The sequence below is a fragment of the Streptopelia decaocto genome, assembly GCF_964273445.1.
Source record: "Streptopelia decaocto genome assembly, chromosome: 29".
NCBI lineage: Eukaryota > Metazoa > Chordata > Aves > Columbiformes > Columbidae > Streptopelia > Streptopelia decaocto.
This window is the reverse complement of record NC_138684.1, coordinates 46,256-65,988: the sequence shown is the minus strand read 5'-3', so window position 1 is coordinate 65,988 and position 19,733 is coordinate 46,256. Positions and strand designations below refer to the sequence as shown.

At 48.5% G+C, this 19,733-nt stretch overlaps 1 protein-coding gene across 7 annotated transcripts in view; it reads left to right on the top strand.

Moving 5' to 3' along the window:
• The window catches only part of BRD4 (bromodomain containing 4), a 63,988-nt gene that overhangs the window by 24,198 nt on the left and 20,057 nt on the right, over positions 1-19,733 (top strand). For 6 of the 7 annotated variants that reach the window (XM_082073978.1, XM_082073980.1, XM_082073982.1 and 3 more), the window contains 10 exons: positions 41-359; positions 1,335-1,472; positions 2,746-2,881; positions 4,095-4,360; positions 5,629-5,988; positions 8,846-8,974; positions 11,987-12,196; positions 13,937-14,136; positions 15,703-16,004; positions 16,577-16,687. In XM_082073978.1, coding sequence (XP_081930104.1) covers positions 41-359; positions 1,335-1,472; positions 2,746-2,881; positions 4,095-4,360; positions 5,629-5,988; positions 8,846-8,974; positions 11,987-12,196; positions 13,937-14,136; positions 15,703-16,004; positions 16,577-16,687 — 2,171 coding nt within the window. The remainder of the gene's footprint in view (positions 1-40; positions 360-1,334; positions 1,473-2,745; positions 2,882-4,094; positions 4,361-5,628; positions 5,989-8,845; positions 8,975-11,986; positions 12,197-13,936; positions 14,137-15,702; positions 16,005-16,576; positions 16,688-19,733) is intronic. The other variant, XM_082073984.1, reaches the window with a different exon arrangement.

Sequence of the window (19,733 nt, the reverse complement as noted above, 5' to 3'; positions counted from 1 at the left end):
AACCCAAAGCTGTATTTGAGGTGCCCTCATGTCTCCGTAGGGTGTCCGGTGAGGAATGCAATGGGATCAACAGCATGTCGACGGAAAGCGGCCCCGGAACGAGACTGAGGAACCTGCCGGTGATGGGGGACGGACTGGAGACCACCCAGATGTCCGCGGCGCAGTCGCAGGCTCAACCGCAGCCCGGCGGCGTGGTCGGCGTGAACCCCCCTCCACCGGAGACTTCCAACCCTAACAAACCCAAGCGTATGACCAACCAGCTGCAGTATCTGCTCAAGGTGGTGCTGAAGACGTTATGGAAGCACCAGTTTGCGTGGCCTTTCCAGCAGCCTGTGGACGCCGTCAAGCTGAACCTCCCCGTGAGTAGAGTTGGAGGGAGAGCAAACGGAGATGGAGACGGGGGGTGGATGAGGGGAGAGCTTCTTGCTCATCTTGGGGCTCAAAATGGTGCCGGAATTGCCTCAGGGCATAAAATGGTGGCACCAGAATCACCTCAGGGCTCAAAATGGCCCCAGAATCACCTCAGGGCTCAAAATGGCCCCAGAATCACCTCAGGGCTCAAAATGGCGCCAGAGTCACCTCAGGGCTCAAAATGGCGCCAGAGTCACCTCAGGGCTCAAAATGGCGCCAGAGTCACCTCAGGGCTCAAAATGGCGCCAGAATCGCCTCAGGGCTCAAAATGGCGCCAGAGTTACCTCAGGGATCAAAATGGCGCCAGAATCACCTCAGGGACCAAAATGGCGCCAGAATCACCTCAGGGATCAAAATGGTGGCACCACAATCACCCTAAGGCTCAAAATGGTGCCAGAATCGCCTCAGGGATCAAAATGGCGCCAGAATCACCTCAGGGGTCAAAGTGGTGACCCCAGGAGCGGCAGGATGATCTCAGGGCTCAAAATGCCACTAAAATGGCCTCAAAACACAAAATGGTGGCCTCAGGGACATCAGAATCACCTCAGGGCTCAATATGGGGCACCAGGGGCGCCAGAATCACCTCAGGGCCCAAAATGGCGCCAGAATCACCTCAGGGCCCAAAATGGCGCCAGAATCACCTCAGGGAGAAGAACGGCACCAGAATCACTCGATCTTAAAGGTCTTTTCCAACCCAAGTCATTTAACGATTCTCAATTAGCTGTTTTAAGACAAAACAGCTCTAAATATATAATATATTACCCCGCCATTAAGCTATTTAATACCGTCGCAGCAGGAATGAGCGCACGGAGAGCGCCGGTTCTCTATCAATGGACTTTCCAGCCCTTAAACTCCATAAAAACACATATTTGGGGTGATTTTTGCCTTCCCACACCCACAATCTCCCTCTTTGCCCTTTGCAGGATTATTATAAGATAATTAAAACTCCGATGGATATGGGAACAATAAAGAAACGCTTGGAGAATAACTACTACTGGAACGCTCAAGAATGTATCCAGGATTTTAACACCATGTTTACAAACTGCTACATCTACAACAAGGTACAAAACGATCCCGGGACACCAACGTTATCAAAGAAATACTTAAAAATCGGGTCTGCGCTTCCTATTTTGTGCCGAAGGCGACTTGAGGCTGGTTGGAAACTGGGATCTGGTGGGGGGCAAAGATTTCTGATCTGATAGGGATGAGGTTTCTCATCTGTGATAGGAATCGGGGTAAGGAAACCGGAGCCTCGAACCATCATTATCTGGAGATTAAGAAACCCAAATGTAATGATCAATACAGATCAGATCTCCGATCGAATAGAGATTAGATGGCTAGTCTAGAATAACTACAGATGTCTAGTGTAGAATACATCTCAATGTCTGGTCTAGAATAACTACAGGTGTCTAGGCTAGAATAACTACAGATGTCTAGTCTAGAAGACATCTCGATGTCTAGTCTAGAATAACTACAGATGTCTAGTCTTGAAGACATCTCGATGTCTAGTCTAGAATAACTACAGATGTCTAGTCTAGAGGACATCTCGATGTCCGGTCTAGAATAACTACAGATGTCTAGTCTAGAGGACATCTCGATGTCCGGTCTAGAATAACTACAGATGTCTAGTCTAGAAGACGTCTCAATGTCCAGTCTAGAATAACTACAGATGTCTAGTCTAGAAGACATCTCGATGTCCAGTCTAGAATAACTACAGGTGTCTAGTCTAGAAGACATCTCGATGTCTGGTCTAGAATAACTACAGATGTCTAGTCTAGAAGACATCTCGATGTCTGGTCTAGAATAACTACAGATGTCTAGTCTAGAATACGAATTGGTTTCCAATTTTGAACGCGAACCGGTTTCCAATCCAGAGCACGGCTCGATCTCTAATCTAGAGCGCAAACCTATTTCTAATCCAGAACACGTCTCGCTTTCTAATCCGGAACACGAGTCACTTTCTAATCCAGAACACACCTCAATTTCTAATCCAGAGCACACCTCAATTTCTAATCCAGAACACACCTCAATTTCTGATCTATATTATAGATTAGATTAAGAAAGCCTGAACACAGCACGGTCTTAATCTGTAGATTAATAAAACCTGAGTGTAACACCATCTACAGCACAATCTATAACACGGATTAGACTTCTGATCTAGCCCAGATTTGATTTCTAATCTAGAACATAGATCAAGCAAACCGAAACATTGCACTCCATAGGTTTAAAAAGCCCAAAGGCAGCATCTGTAGCAGCAAACCCCTTTATTTATATCAAGATATATGTTTCCATGTATACGTCTGGCTTAATTTGCCGTGTGTCCCTTTCCCGCAGCCAGGGGATGACATAGTCTTAATGGCGGAAGCTCTAGAGAAGCTTTTCCTGCAGAAGATCTCGGAAATGACGCAGGAGGAGACGGAAATCGTTATCGCGCAGACCAAGGGGAGGGGGCGCGCGAGGAAGGAACCAGGTACGGCCCCCACGTCCATCCCGCCGTTAAGCCGGGCTTAGCGTGGCGCCTGGTTTGATCCGGACTCGACTGGGGGGGTTTAATGGGGGTGTTAGTTAAAGCCAAGCGTCGTTCCGGGGATCGCGGGTGGGAAGGGAAGGGAGGGAAAGGGAAAGGAAGGGAAAGGAAGGGGAAGAGAAGAGGAAGGGGAAGGGAAAAGGAAGGGGAAGGGAGAAGGAAGGGAAGGGAAAAGGAAAAGGAAGGGAAAAGGAAAAGGAAGGGAAAAGGAAAAGGAAGGGAAAAGGAAAAGGAAGGGAAAAGGAAAAGGAAGGGAAGGGAAGGGGGAAGGAAAAGGGAGGGAAGGGGGAAGGAAAAGGAAGGGAAGGAAAGGGAAGGGAAAAGGAAAAGGAAGGGAAGGGAAAAGGAAGGGAAGGGAAAAGGAAGGGAAGGGAAAAGGAAGGGAAGGGAAAAGGAAGGGAAAGGAAAAGGAAAAGGAAGGGAAGGGAAAAGGAAGGGAAGGGAAAAGGAAAAGGAAGGGAAGGGAAAAGGAAAAGGAAGGTAAGGGAAAAGGAAGGGAAGGGAAAAGGAAGGGAAGGAAAGGGAAGGGAAAAGGAAAAGGAAGGGAAGGGAAAGGAAGGGAAGGGAAAAGGAAGAGAAGGGAAGGAAAAGGAAAAGGAAGGGAAGGAAAAGAGAGGCAAGGGGAAGGGAAATGAAGGGGAAGGAAAAGGAAGGGAAGGGAGGGAAAAGGAAGGGAAGGAAAAGAGAGGCAAGGGGAAGGGAAATGAAGGGGAAGGAAAAGGAAGGGAAGGGAGGGAAAAGGAAGGGAAGGAAAAGAGAGGCAAGGGGAAGGAAAAGGAAGGGAAGGGGAAGGAAAATGAAGGGGAAGGGAAAAGGAAGGGAAGGAAAAGGAAAGGAAAAAAGGAAGGAAAGGAAAGGAAAGGAAAAGAGGGACTCCCCCTCCTGGGCCAGGGAAGGGGCCTTAGGCCTGAGCTCGGGCTTTTGCCGGGCAGGTCTTGTCACCGTTTTTGGCTCCGTTTTGCCCAACGAACCATCAAAATAACCCTCACGAAGTAAAAAAACGCGGCCGGTGTTCGTCCCCGGCCGCTTCCTCGAGAGCCGCAAGTCGGCAATTAAACACCACGAACCTTCGTTCCAAAACACTTAATTGCTTTTCCCCTCCAATTAACCGCCGCTTGAAGCGCGCCGCCATTTCCTCTGTGTTCTCTCTCGCCAGGGACATCCAAACCGGGATCATCGGCCGTTCCCAACGCCACCCCGGCCTCCTCCCCGGCGCCGCCGCCGCAGCCGCTCGCGGCGCCGCCGCCGCCGCACCCCTTCCCCCCCGTCACCCCCGACCTCATCGTCCCCGCGCCCGTGATGACGATGGTGCCTCCGCAGCCGCCCGCGCCGGCCCCCCCGGCCCCCGCGCCGCCCGCCCCGGCCCCCCAGCCCCTCCAACCGCACCCGCCCGTCATCCCCACGCCCGCCCAGCCCGTCAAGGTGAGTCTTCCCTTCGTTACCTTAACGACACGGGCGCCATTACCCGAAACCGCTCCGAAAATTCACGTTTGGCCAACGGTTCTTTGCGTTGAGTGGGAAAGGTGCCGTGCTGGCTCTCTGAGCTGGCCTAGTTAAACGCAACTCGTTTTGCCCGCTTAAAACCGTCCTTGAGCTTTGCGCGACTCAAGGGTTCCATCTTGACTCGCGCCATTGTTGGTGGAGATGAGATAATCACAGAATCCCAGAGTGTCAGGGGTCGAAGGGACCTCAAAGCTCATCCATCTAACCCCCCGGAGCGGGAACACCCAGCTGAGGTGACACATGAATGTGTCCGTGTCCTTGAACTTGAACTCAGGGGACAGAACTGGACACACTATTCCAGATGTGACACAGTATTCCAGATGTGGCCTCCCCAGGGCAGAGCAGAGGGGCAGGAGAACCTCTCTGACCTACTGACCACCCCCTTCTAATCCCTCCCAGGTCCCATTGGCTTCCTGGCCACAAGGGCCCAGTGCTGGCTCAGCCACAGCACCCGCTGTTCCCAGCTGGTCTCCCATCCAAGCACTGACCGGGCCCGACCCTGCTTAGCTTCCCACATCAGACGGGATGGGGCGTTCTCAGGGTGCTATGGCTGTATAGATTATATGTGTATATATATATATGTGTTCCCAACTATATCCTGATAGTATCTGAACTAAAGGGCAGAGTAGAGGGGCAGGAGAACCTCTCTGACCTACTGACCACCCCCTTCTAACCCCTCCAGGTCCCATTGGCTTCCTGGCCACAAGGGCCCAGTGCTGGCTCATGGTCACCCTGCTGTCCCCAGGACCCCCAGCTCCCTTTCCCCTACGCTGCTCTCTAATATGTAATTTCCCAACCTATACTGGACCCTGGGGCTGTTCCTGCCCAGATCAACACTCTACACTTGTTCTATTTTATTGAATTTCTCCTCCCCAGCCTGTCCAGGTCTCTGATGGCAGCACAGCTCCCAGTGTCCCCACTGCTTGGTGTCACCAGCAAACTGGGTGACACTCACTCTATTCCCTCATCCAAATCATTGATGGATATATTGAATAATATAGACCCCTGGGGCGCTGCACTGGATCCCGGCCCCAACTGGACTCTGCCCCATTGCCCACGACCCTCTGGCTTCTTCCCTCCTGGTTTTTACGTAGAGCTCAACAAATCTCGGTATTAGTGTTGGAGCCCGAGCGCCGGTGAGAAACGCGACGCCGGGGGTAAAATTGCTTTTGTCCTTTGTTTCGTAGACAAAAAAAGGGGTGAAGAGGAAAGCAGACACCACGACCCCCACCACCATCGACCCGATCCACGACTCCTCGTCGCTCCCCGCCGAGCCCAAAGCCACCAAATGCGGCCCGCGGCGGGAGAGCAGCCGCCCGGTGAAGCCGCCCAAGAAGGACGTTCCGGATTCCCAACAACACGCGGCGGAGAAGAGCAGCAAGATCTCGGAGCAGCTGAAATACTGCGGCGGGATCATCAAGGAGATGTTCGCCAAGAAACACGCGGCCTACGCTTGGCCCTTCTACAAACCCGTGGACGTGGAGGCGCTGGGGCTGCACGACTATTGCGACATCATCAAACACCCCATGGATCTGAGCACCATCAAGGTAAGTCGGACATTCGGGACGGACAGGCGGACAAAACTACGTAACATCGTCCTAATTTGCCCTCAAAATGGTCGTTTTTGGTTCCAAATCTGAACTTTTAAGTCAGGAAACCTTAATTCCTTACGTCGAAATCCATGGCTTTTTAGTTATCAGTTATTAATTCGTTATTTTGAAGGCTTTAAGTTTTTAATTACCAAATCCATACAAAACAACCCTGTTACTATTTAAACCCTAGAGAACAGAAACCACAGGAATGCAGAGATTTGGTTTAAACCACCATTTTTGGAGCTTTTCTGCCCAAATCAGGCTTGTCTTAAGCACACGTAGTTCCCTCTACTTCCAAATCGCTTCATTTTGATGAACGGCCGCAAATTAATCACCATTTCCCCTGGAAATGTTAATTAATCATCGCGCTCGTTGCATTTGCAAATTGCAACGTTGTCCCAATTTCCCCTCAAAATGGTCATTTTTGGTTCCAAATCTGAACTTTTAAGTCAGGAAACCTTAATTCCTTACGTCAAAATCCACGGCTTTTTAGTTATCAATTATTAATTCGTTATTTTGAAGGCTTTAAGTTTTTAATTACCAAATCCATACAAAACAACCCTGTTACTATTTAAACCCTAGAGAACAGAAACCACAGGAATGCAGAGATTTGGTTTAAACCACCATTTTTGGAGCTTTTCTGCCCAAATGAGGCTTGTCTTAAGCGCACGTAGTTCCCTCTACTTCCAAATCGCTTCATTTTGATGAGCGGCCGCAAATTAATCACCATTTCCCCTGGAAATGTTAATTAATCATCGCGCTCGTTGCATTTGCAAATTGCAACGTTGTCCCAATTTCCCCTCAAAATGGTCGTTTTTGGTTCCAAATCTGAACTTTTAAGTCAGGAAACCTTAATTCCTTACGTCGAAATCCACGGCTTTGTAGTTATCAATTATTATTTCATTATTTTGAAGGCTTTACATTTTTAATTACCAAAGCAAAACTACGCGATACATACAAAACAACCCTGTTACTATTTAAACCCTAGAGAACAGAAACCACAGGAATGCGGAGATTTGGTTTAAACCACCATTTTTGGAGCTTTTCTGCCCAAATCAGGCTTGTCTTAAGCACACGTAGTTCCCTCTACTTCCAAATCGCTTCATTTTGATGAACGGCCGCAAATTAATCACCATTTCCCCTGGAAATGTTAATTAATCATTGCGCTCGTTGCGTTTGCAAATTGCAACGTCGTCCCAATTTGCCCTCAAAATGGTCATTTTTGGTTCCAAATCTGAACTTTTAAGTCAGGAAACCTTAATTCCTTACGTCGTTTTTGGTTCCAAATCTGAACTTTTAAGTCAGGAAACCTTAATTACTTACGTCGAAATCCACAGCTTTTTAGTTATCAGTTATTGATTCGTTATTTTGAAGGCTTTAAGTTTTTAATTACCAAACGTTAAATGGCGATTTAGAAATTGTGAGTTTTTTAGTTACCGAACCTCAATTCGTTATTTTGAAGTCGTTAATATTTTAGCGACCAAACGTTAATTTACGATGTAAAAGTCGTTATATTTTAGCTACCGAACCTTAATTGATGATTTTGAAGGCGTTAATGTTTTAACTCCGACTCCTTCGCCCACGTTGGGTTTGGTTTTAAACCCTTGATGCTGTTCAGAAGGAAACGACATGTTTTCCGTGACTCCTTTGGGTCAAAACCAGCCAGTTTTGGTCAAAAGAAAGACTCATTTTGGTCAAACTGCTAATTTTGGTCAAACGTGCCATTGTTCTTTTGACCCAAAATAGTTGTTTTCTTGCCCAAAATCAGTCACTTTTGACCAAAATGAGTCATGGAGCGCACGTCGGCCTCTTCTGAACCACATTGAGGACGCCCGTAGGCCGCTCTAATCTTTATAAACCATCCGCAGTCCTTCGTTTGACCCAAATTAGTTGTTTCTTTGACCAAAATTAGTTGTTCCTTTGACCCAGACTAGTCATTCTTTTGACCAAAATCTGTCATTCCATTTTGAGCCCTGAGGTGATTCTGGCGCCACTTTGATCCTTGGGGTGATTCTGGCGCCATTTTGATCCCTGAGGTGATTCTGGCGCAATTTTGATCCTTGGGGTGATTCTGGGGCCATTTTGACCCCTGAGGTGATTCTGGCGCCATTTTGATCCCTGAGGTGATTCTGGCGCCATTTTGATCCCTGAGGTGATTCTGGCGCCATTTTGATCCCTGAGGTGATTCTGGCGCCATTTTGATCCCTGAGGTGATTCTGGCGCCATTTTGATCCCTGAGGTGATTCTGGCGCCATTTTGATCCCTGAGGTGATTCTGGCGCCATTTTGAGCCCTGAGGTGATTTTGGGGCCATTTTGAGCCCTGAGGTGATTCTGGCGCCATTTTGAGCCCTGAGGTGATTCTGGCGCCATTTTGAGCCCTGAGGTGATTCTGGCGCCATTTTGATCCCTGAGGTGATTTTGGGGCCATTTTGAGCCCTGAGGTGATTCTGGCGCCATTTTGATCCTTGGGGTGATTTTGGCGCCATTTTGACCCTGAGGTGATTCTGGAGCCATTTTGATCCTTGAGGTGATTCTGGCGCCATTTTGAGCCCTGAGGTGATTCTGGGGCCATTTTGAGGCACTTGGGGGTCGCTCCTTGGTTCTCCTGCCCCTCTGCTCTGCCCTGGTGACCCACACCTGGAATATTGTGTCACATCTGGAATAGTGTGTCCGGTTCTGGCCCCTCAGTTCAAGGACAGGGACACGTTCCTGTGTCACCTCACCTGGGCGTCCCTGCTCCACAATGGATGATTTTTGAGGTCCATCCAACCCCTGCCATGCTGTGATTTGCACCTTTTCTCTCCCATTTAGTCCAAACTGGAGAACCGGGAGTACCGAGACGCTCAGGAATTCGCCGCCGACGTGCGACTCATGTTCTCCAACTGCTACAAGTACAACCCGGCCGACCACGAGGTGGTGGCCATGGCGCGGAAACTGCAGGTACGGCCACGATCCGACCGCTCGCCGCTTATTTATCCAGCCTAAAACCCATCAAATAACACCAAAATTGGTCAACATGGTGGATAACGGTGCAAAAATGATCATTTTTGCAGTGGAAGTGAGATACGACCGCTCGCCGCTTATTTATCCAGCCTAAAACCCATCAAATAACACCAAAATTGGTCAACACGGTGGATAACGGTGCAAAAAATGATCATTTTTGCAGTGGAAGTGATGCAAGATGTGCCTCACTCCACCCAATTTTCCTCTTTAAACTCTTTATTTCATCCATTTTTGTGCCCTTTGAAGGAGTAAGGAGGGAAAGCGTGGCTCCAAAATGACGCTTTTTCCCCCCAAAAAACACCTAGAGAGGAAAAACATGGCGTTAATTCTCGCTTGGGCTTTTTTAATGTGAGCTTTGAGGTCCCTTCCAACTCCTGACATTCTTTGATTCTGTGAATTAATTCATAAAAAAGTCCCAAAACTTAACGCACGCTCCACAAAATCATCTCAATTCCATCTTTTCTTATTAAATAAATAATTTAGTTGTGTTTAATAACTTCACTGGGACATGTGCAATACAAACCAGACGGCCCCGGAGTCCCCCCTCCAAGAAGCATCGTTTGCTGGTGATAATCACTTTCTGGTTCACGGAAAACAATAATTAGGTTATAAATAATCACTAATTACAGTGATTCAGTGATAATTACAGCGTGTGCGTCCGTTGTCCGGAATTGATGCCGTTCCTGGGAAATCTCGTTTATCCCTCCCGTGTTTTCCGCTCGTTTTCACTGAAATTTAAGCCCAAGCACGTCGATGAATTTAATGGTGTTTCTAATTAATTTAACGGCGTTTTTAATTAATTAAGCGGCATTTTTGAAGCAAATTTAAGCAGCAAAACATCTCCAGCGCCCGGAAAAGGAAAATAAACCCGAATTAAGGTGGGAGGAGTTGCCAAAACTGGGTTTGTTTTGTCTGTCGCTGGTTTGTTCTTCATGAAGTGGCAACTTGGGGGGAAAAAAGGGGGATTGGGTGCAAGTGGCACTTGGTCCCTTCAAGCAACCGGAAAAATATGCTAAAATGTTTCCTTGAGATGAAGTCAGTGGTGCTGAGGGATAGAACCGGGTCTAAATGGAGCCAGGCTGTCAGTAAAGCCAGGTCTAAACGCAACCAGGATGTATATAAAGCCAGGTCTAAACACAACCAGGTTAAAACACAACCAGGTTGTAAATAAAACCAGATCTAAACACAACCAGGCTATAAATAAAGCCAGGTCTAAACACAACCAGGCTCTAAACGCAACCAGGCTGTCAATAAAACCAGGTCTAAACCAGACTCTAAACATGATCAGGCCGTAAATAAAGCCAGATCTAAACACAACCAGGTATAAGCACAACCAGGCTGTAAGTAAAGCCAGGTCTAAACATGACCAGGCTGTAAATAAAACCAGGTGTAAACACAACCAGGCTGTAAATAAAGCCAGGTCTAAACACAACCAGGCTGTAAATAAAGCCAGGTCTAAACACAACCAGGCCATAAATAAAACCAGGTGTAAACACAACCAGGCTGTAAATAAAGCCAGGTCTAAACACAACCAGGCTGTAAGTAAAGCCAGGTCTAAACTTAACCAGGCTGTAAATAAAGGCAGATCTAAACACAACCAGGTCTAAACATGACCAGGCAGTAAATAAAGCCAAGTCTAAACACAACCAGGCTGTAAGTGAAGCCAGGTTTAAACACAGCCAGGCTAAAACATGACCAGGCTGTAAATAAAGCCAGGTCTAAACACGACCAGGCCGTAAATAAAGCCAGATCTAAACACAACCAGGTTAAAACACAACCAGGCTGTAAATAAAGCCAGGTCTAAACACAACCAGGTTTTAACACAACAAGGTCTAAATCCAACCAGGCTCTAAATAAAACCAGGTCTAAATACAACCATCTCTAAACACAACCAGCCTTTAAACACAACCAGGTCTAAACAGGACCAGGCTCTAAACACAACCAGACTCCAAACACAACCAGATCTAAACATTTCCAGGCTGTTAATAAAACCAGGTCTAAACACAACCAGGTTTTAACACAAGGTCTAAACACAACCAGGTTCTAAATAAAACCAGGTCTAAATACAACCATCTCCAAGCACAACCAGGTCTAAACATTTCCAGGCTGTAAATAAAACCAGGTCTAAACACAACCAGGTTTTAACACAACAAGGTCTAAATCCAGCCAGGCTCTAAATAAAACCAGGTCTAAATACAACCATTTCTAAACACAACCAGCCTTTAAACACAACCAGGTCTAAATAGGACCAGGCTTTAAACACAACCAGGTCTAAATAGGACCAGGCTCTAAAAACAACCAGACTGCAAACACAACCACGTCTAAACATTTCCAGGCTGTAAATAAAACCAGGTCTAAACACAACCAGGTTTTAACACAACAAGGTCTAAATCCAGCCAGGCTCTAAATAAAACCAGGTCTAAATACAACCATCTCTAAACACAACCAGGTCTAAACATTTCCAGGCTGTAAATAAAACCAGGTCTAAACACAACCAGGTTTTAACACAACAAGATCTAAATCCAACCAGGCTCTAATAAAACCAGGTCTAAATACAACCATCTCTAAACACAACCAGGCTTTAAACACAACCAGGTCTAAACATTTCCAGGCTGTAAATAAAACCAGGTCTAAACACAACCAGGTTTTAACACAACAAGGTCTAAATCCAACCAGGCTCTAAATAAAACCAGGTCTCAATACAACCAGGCTTTAAACACAACCAGGTCTAAATAGGACCAGGCTCTGAATAAAACCATCTTGGAGACGGTGAAAACTCCAGGAGAGTTGGAGGTTTTGTAGGGTGGGACCCCGGTGTCACCGACCCCCCATCACTGACCCCGGTGTCACTGACCCCGGTGTCACCGACCCGGTGTCACCGACCCGGTGTCACCGACCCCGGTGTCACCGACCCCCCATCACCGACCCCATTTCTCCCCCATTTTCCAGGACGTGTTCGAGATGCGTTTCGCCAAGATGCCGGACGAGCCCGAGGAGCCGGCGGTTCCGGCCTCGTCGCCGGCCGCGCTGCCCCCGCCCGCCAAGGCCACCGTCCCGTCCTCCAGCGACAGCAGCAGCGACAGCAGCAGCGACAGCGACAGCTCGTCCGACGACTCGGAGGAGGAACGCGCCCAGCGCCTGGCCGAGCTGCAGGAGCAGGTACGCGCGGCTCCGGCGCTCGACTTGGCCCCGGTTGTGCCGCGGTGAGCGGGAAGTGCCGCAAAACGGTTGGGGAACGCGGAGGAGTTGGTGGGGGGGGTGTGTTCCGGGGGGACACGCGAGGGGGGTCGCGAGGGTGGGAATTGGCTGCCTGTGATTGGGTGGTGAATCTGGAGCGGGAAGGAGAATCCGGAGCGGGGAGGAGAATCTGAGTGGGCAGGACAGGGCAGGAGAATCCAGAGCAGGCAGATTAATCCAGAGTGGGCAGGAGAATCAGGAGTGGGAAGGAGAATCCAGAGCAGGCAGATTAATCCAGAGTGGGCAGGAGAATCTGGAGTGGGAAGGAGAATCCGGAGCAGGCAGGAGAATCCAGAGCAGGCACATTAATCCGGAGCGGGAAGGAGAATCCGGAGCAGGCAGATTAATCCAGAGTGGGCAGGAGAATCTGGAGTGGGACGGAGAATCCAGAGCAGGCAGGAGAATCCGGAGTGGGCAGGACAAGGCAACAGAATCCGGAGCGGGCAGGAGATTCCAGAGCAAGCAGATTAATCTGGAGCGGGCAGGCGAAACCTGAGCAAGCAAGAAAATCCAGAGCAGGCAGGAGAATCCGGAGTGGAAAGGATAATCCAGAACAGGCAGGAGAAGGCAAGATAATCTGGAGCAGGCAGGAGAATCTGGAGTGGGCAGATTAATCATGAGCGGGCAGGAGAATCTGGAGTGGGCACATTAATCATGAGCGGGCAGGAGAATCTGGAGTGGGAAGGAGAATTATGAGTACACAGGAGGATCCGGAGCGGGCAGAAGAATCCAGAGTGGGCAGGACAAGGCAGGAGAATCCAAGCAGGCAGATTAATCCGGAGTGGGCAGGAGAATTTGGAGTGAGAAGGAGAATCCCGAATGGGCAGAAGAATCTGGAGCGGGCAGGAGGATCCGGAGTGGGCAGAAGAATCCAGAGTGGGCAGGACAAGGCAGGAGAATCCGGAGTGGGCAGGAGATTCCAGAGCAGGCAGATTAATCCAGAGCGGGCAGGAGAATCTGGAGTGGGAAGGAGGATCCAGAGCAGGCAGAAGAATCTGGAGTGGGCAGGACAAGGCAGGAGAATCTGGAGCAGGCAGAAGAATCCAGTGTAGGCAGGACAAGGCAGGACAATCCGGAGTGGGCAGGAGAATCCAAGCAGGTGGGAGAATCTGGAGCGGGCAGGAGGATCCAGAGCAGGCAGGACAAGGCAGGAGAATGTGGAGCAGGCAGGAGAATCTGAGAAGGCAGGAGAATCCAGAGTGGGAAGGAGAACCTGGAGCGGGCAGGAGAATCCGGAGCAGGCAGGACAAGGCAGGAGAATCTGGAGCAGGCAGGAGAATCTGATTGGGCAGGAGATTCCAGAGCAGGCAAATTAATCCGGAGTGGGCAGGAGAATCCGGAGCGGGCAGGAGAATCTGGAGCAGGCAGGAGAATCCCAAACAGGCCGGACTCTCCTCAACTGCATCTCCTGCATCCTTCCCGTTAGCACCGCTAATTAAAGCATCGTTAGCGCTGACGAAGGGAGCAGCCGCTTCTCCCTTAGAATCGCTCCGGAGAGGTTTGTTTCCAGCTGCAGCGGGTGGCACTTTAATCCACATAAACCAGCGCGCCGAAAAGCTGGAAAAATTAAGAGTGATTAATATAAAGAATGAGCGTTTGGTAATTGAGAAACAAAGTTAATTACTACGGGGAAAAGGGCGTTAATTGGTGTGTGTTTGGCAGCTGAAGGCCGTGCACGAGCAGCTGGCGGCTCTGTCCCAGCCCCAGCAGAACAAACCAAAGAAAAAGGAGAAAGACAAGAAGGAGAAAAAGAAGGAGAAGCACAAAAAAAAGGAGGAGCTGGAGGAGGCCAAGAAGAGCAAAGCCAAGGAGCCGCCCACCAAAAAGCCCAAGAAGAGCAACAGCACCAGCAGCACCTCCAGGTGAGCCCCGACTGCTCCCGGTACCGGCAGGGACGCCCATTGGCCATTGCCGGGGCTTAAACTGAGCTTTGGGTGTCTAAGAGCGGCTTAAACTGAGCTTTGGGTGTCTAAGAGCAGCTTAAACTGAGCTTTGGGTGTCTAAGAGCGGCTTAAACTGAGCTTTGGGTGTCTAAGAGCGGCTTAAACTGAGCTTTGGGTGTCTAAGAGCGGCTTAAACTGAGCTTTGGGTGTCTAAGAGCGGCTTAAACTGAGCTTTGGATGTCAAACAGCAGCTTAAACTCAGCTTTGGATGTTGAACAGCAGCTTAAACTCAGCTTGTGGTATATAACAGCAGCTTGAGCTCAGCTTTGGGTGTGTAACAGCAGTTTAAACTCAGCTTGCCATGTCTAGCAGCAGGTTGAGCTCAGCTTTGGGTGTCGTAACAGCAGCTTAAACTGAGTCTTGGGTGTCTAAGGGCAGCTTAAGCTCAGCTTTGGGTGTGTAACAGCAGCTTAAACTGAGCTTTGGGTGTCGAACAGCAGTTCAAACAGAGCTTTGGATGTTGAACAGCAGCTTAAACTCAGCTTGTGGTGTCTAGCAGCAGGTTGAGCTCAGCTTCGGGTGTCTAACAGCATCTTAAACTGAGCCTTGGTTGTCTAACAGTAGCTCAAACTCAGCTTGTGGTGTCAAACAGCAGCTTAAACTCAGCTTGCGGTGTCTAGTAGCAGGTTGAACTCAGCTTTGGTTGTCTAAAAGTAGCTTAAACTGAGCCTTGGGCATCTAGCAGCAGGCTAAACTCAGCTTTGGGTGTCTAACAGCAGATTAAACTCAGCTTTAGTTATCTAGCAGCAGGTTGAGCTCAGCCTTAGGGGTTTAACAGGAGGTTGAACTCAGTTTTGACTGTGTGGCATCAGGTTAAGCTCAAATTCAGGTGTATAACAACGTGCTGAGCTCAGATTTATTGCCTGACATGAGACTGAGCTCAGTGTACTGCATCCCAACCTCACGGTCGAGCTTTCATTGCCAAAGCTGCTCCTTTGCAGGATAAAAACTAAAAATACTTCATCCCCAGTGTTTTAGTGGTTAAACCTCAGAGGTTAGACCTGAGTGGCCAACATCAGCTTGAGCTCAGCTTACTGCTGAGCTCATGGTTGAGCATTAAGCTCAAGCTTTCAGTGCCAAAGCTGCACGTTTCCAGGACGAAAATTAAAAATATTAAATCCCGACTGATTTAGTGGTAAAACCTCCGCGGTTAGACCTGAGTGGCCGACATCAGCTTGAGCTCAGCTTACTGCTGAGCTCATGGCTGAGCATGAATTAAGCTCAGGCTTTCAGTGCCTAAGTGCACCTTTCCAGGATGATTCTGAGTGTTTTTAGGCATTAAACTTTAGCCGTTAGACCCGAGTGGCCAACATCAGCTTGAGCTCAGCTTACTGCATCCCAACCCCACAGCTGAGCTTTCAGTGCCAAAGCTGCTCCGTTCAATCAAAATTACTAAATCCCGAGTGGTTAAATCTGAGCTTAGACCCGAGTGGCTGCTTGGGGATGTTAGGCCGGGTTTATTTTAACACTGCTCCTTGTTTGAAGTAGTAAGAAGGAGGCGGCGGTGCCCAAGAGCAGCAAAGCGGCGCCGGCCTACGAGTCGGAGGAGGAGGAGAAGTGCAAACCCATGTCGTACGAGGAGAAGCGGCAGCTGAGCCTGGACATCAATAAACTCCCCGGTGAAAAGTTAGGCCGGGTTGTGCACATCATCCAGTCCCGGGAACCCTCGCTTAAAAACTCCAACCCCGACGAGATTGAGATCGACTTTGAGACCCTCAAACCCTCCACCCTGCGCGAGCTCGAGCGCTACGTCACCTCCTGCCTGCGCAAGAAGAGGAAAGCCCCGGGTAGGTCAGGCTTAAACGCGGGTTTAGTCTTTCAATACGTTGTAAATCTATTGTAAAAATATTTTAAATACATATTTTTCTAATTAATATCAATAAGCAATTTGCTGTTTTTCTGCCGCCTCCTCAGATCAACACGTTGGTGCAGCTTAAAACAAAAAAGGGAGTTTTTAGGCCCAGATTAAACGCCTGGCTGGGCCTAAGGAGGAGAGATGCCTGGTTTTAGGCCGGCCTAAAGTGGCTGGGTAAAGCCAGACCTGCTGGGATTAAACACATGGCTGGGCTTAAGGAGGAGAAGATCCCACTGGTCTTAGGCCAAACTAAAACCACGGTCTAAAGCCAGACTTTTCTACCCCGGAGGGGTTTAGGACAGGCTTAAATCCCATGGGATGGTCACACAAGGGACAGACGCCCCTAGTAAAAACCCATCACCCCAAAGCCTCGGAGACCCCGCTAAGTCCGGCCTAGCGTAGGCCAGCAACAGAAATAAGCAGAGACATGGGTTTAAAGCTTGGCTTAGCCCATCTCGGGGGGACTAATTACCCCTTAACGATGTCGTTATGGTCTCGTTGCAGCGGAGAAGGTGGATGTGATCGCCGGCTCCTCCAAGATGAAGGGATTCTCCTCCTCAGAGTCTGAGAGCACCAGTGAGTCCAGCTCATCTGACAGCGAAGATTCAGAAACAGGTTAGACGCGGTTTATTTAATGACTTAAGTCCTAGACCTGCCTTCTGTATAAATAAATACGTTTTCATTCCTGTCTCGGTCTTTTAATTCTTACTCGAGAACGGAAAAGCCAAACCCGCCGGTTTTGCCGCGTGTTTGGGCTTGACGTGGTCGCCTTGGCGGTTCTTAAGCCGGACACGGTGATTTTTCATAAGCTTTGCCTTGCTGAACTTAGGCCTGAGCATGGGAGCCTAAACCCAGCGAGCTCATTGGCTGCTTAATGACCTAGATTGGTGGTTTTAGGAAAACGCCATATTTTCCCTCAAAGGAGAGACTTAAACTGAGGAAAAAAATGGGGGTTTATGGCAAAAACTCGCTGCTTCTCCCTCCTTGGGCTCAAATTAGGCTGAGTTTATGTTCTTCTTAATCATTAAGCTTTTCCTTGCAACCGTTCTGTCCGTGCTTTTGGGGACGCAAAGTTTGTGCCGCCGCTTAAGACTGGTTTTACCTCCCAGCTGCTCACTCAGCTCACACTGTGGAGGTTAAGCAGAGCTTATCCAACTTAGGCTAATGTTGAGGTTGGGGCGTTTTGATGGATCTTGATGGGGAAGAGCAAAACCTGCCGTATTTATGCTCTTCAATGAGTTTTAGCCAATTTAGCTTGATTTAAACCAAAATAGACCGCAGCGCTGGGGTTTAGCCAGCCCAGTTTATCGTGTCGCCTTGAACTTGGCCCACCCCAAATCCAGAGTTTTAATCCCGGCTTTAAACCCAGCCGATCCAGTCTACCCACTAAACCCGTCCCGTACAAATCCCCAAATTGCGTTTTGTTTCAGTTTCGCTGGTTTTTCCCCCAAAAATCCAGGGGGGGGATTTCAGGGAATCAAAAATGGGAATTATGGGATGCGCCAGCACTAATTAAAACCCCAAAAAGTGCCCCAAAATTGCCCAAAATGCTGTTTTTTTGCACATTTCTCCCCAAAAGGTGGCTGGGAGATGTAGAGGAGCACGAGTCGCCATTGAGTTTGGGGCTTAATTAAGACAATTAATCTCTTTAATCAATTAATTCCCAGGGCCGATGGGTTTCTGCTCCCCTCAACCATTTTTTTCCTCCCTTTCTGATAAAAATCTTTATAAATTCTCATTAAAAACCTCAAATTTGCCCCAAATCGCGATATCTCCATCCCCGTATCTGCACCGTTAGTGTTCAGTTGCTTTTAAGCTGGACTTTAAGACTTCTTAAAGACGCTTTCAGATAGTTTTACACTGTTTAAAGACTCTTTAGGTGCCTTAAGATTATTTAAAGACCTTTTAAGATACTTGAAGACCTGTTACTCAGGTTTAATTTGCAGGCACGTGAGTTTAACTTAAAGGTTTAACCCGCAGGTTTAATTCCCAGACCCAGGTTTAAATCACAGGCATCCGGGTTTAATTCCCAGATATCCAGGTTTAAATCACAGGCACCTGGGTTTAGTTCCCAGATACCCAGGTTTAAATCACAGGTACCCGGGTTTAATTCAGATATACCCAGGTTTAAATCACAGGCAGCCGGGTTTAATTCCCAGATACCCAGGTTTAAATCACAGGCACTCGGGTTTAATTTCCAGATACCCAGGTTTAAATCACAGGCACTCGGGTTTAATTCCCAGATACCCAGGTTTAAATCACAGGCACTCGGGTTTAATTCCCAGATACCCAGGTTTAAATCACAGGTTTAATTCCTAGGTACCCAGGTATAAATCACAGGCACCTGGATTTAATTCCCAGATACCCAGGTTTACATCACAGGCAGCTGGGTTTAATTCCGAGGTACCCAGGTTTAATTCCCAGATACCCAGGTATAAATCACAGGCAGCCGGTTTAATTCAGATATACCCAGGTTTAAATCACAGGCACCTGGGTTTAGTTCCCAGATACCCAGGTTTAAATCACAGGTAACTGGGTTTAATGCAGATACACCCAGGTTTAAATCACAGGCAGCTGGGTTTAATTTCCAGATACCCAGGTTTAAATCACAGGTACCCGGGTTTAATTCAGATATACCCAGGTTTAAATCACAGGTAACCGGGTTTAGTTCCCAGATACCCAGGTTTAAATCACAGGTAACTGGGTTTAATGCAGATATACCCAGGTTTAAATCACAGGTACCCGGGTTTAAATCACAGGCAGCCGGGTTTAATTCAGATATACCCAGGTTTAAATCACAGGCACCCGGGTTTAGTTCGCAGGTTCCCAGGTTTAAATCACAGGTAACTGGGTTTAATGCAGATATACCCAGGTTTAAATCACAGGCAGCTGGGTTTAAATCACAGGTACCCGGGTTTAATTCAGATATACCCAGGTTTAAATCACAGGTACCCAGGTTTAAGTCCCAGATGCCCAGGTTTAAATCACAGGCACCCAGGTTTAGTTCCCAGATACCCAGGTTTAAATCACAGGTACCCGGGTTTAAATCACAGGTACCCGGGTTTAATTCAGATATACCCAGGTTTAAATCACAGGTACCCAGGTTTAAGTCCCAGATACCCAGGTTTAAATCACAGGTACCCAGGTTTAGTTCCCAGATATCCAACAACCATCTTCAACGGTGAAGAGCTTCATCCTTCGCTTGGGTTGGCCAAGCTTGTTGTGTCTACCAAGTCACCGGTGCCACCGGGTGATCCCTGGGACCATCATGGCTTTGTCATCATCTCCATTGGCTTCGTCTTCTTGGTGAAGACGTCTCCAACCAACGTGAAACGCCATTGGGGTCAGAGATGGGACGGGGCTTCTTGGTGTCATTGAGGGGACACCAGTAGAGACGCTGAACCACTCAACACCAAATGTGACCCAACAACCATCTTCAATGGTGAAGAGCTTCATCCTTCAGTTGCGTTGGCCAACCAAAGTCACCGGTGCCACTGGGTGATCCCTGGGACCATCATGGCTTTGTCATCATCTCCATTGGCTTCGTCTTCTTGGCGAAGACGTCTCCAACCAGTGTAAAATGCCGTCGGGGTTGGAGATGGGACGGGACTTCTTGGTGTCGTCGAGACGCCGGTAGAGACGTTGAACCACTCAACACCAA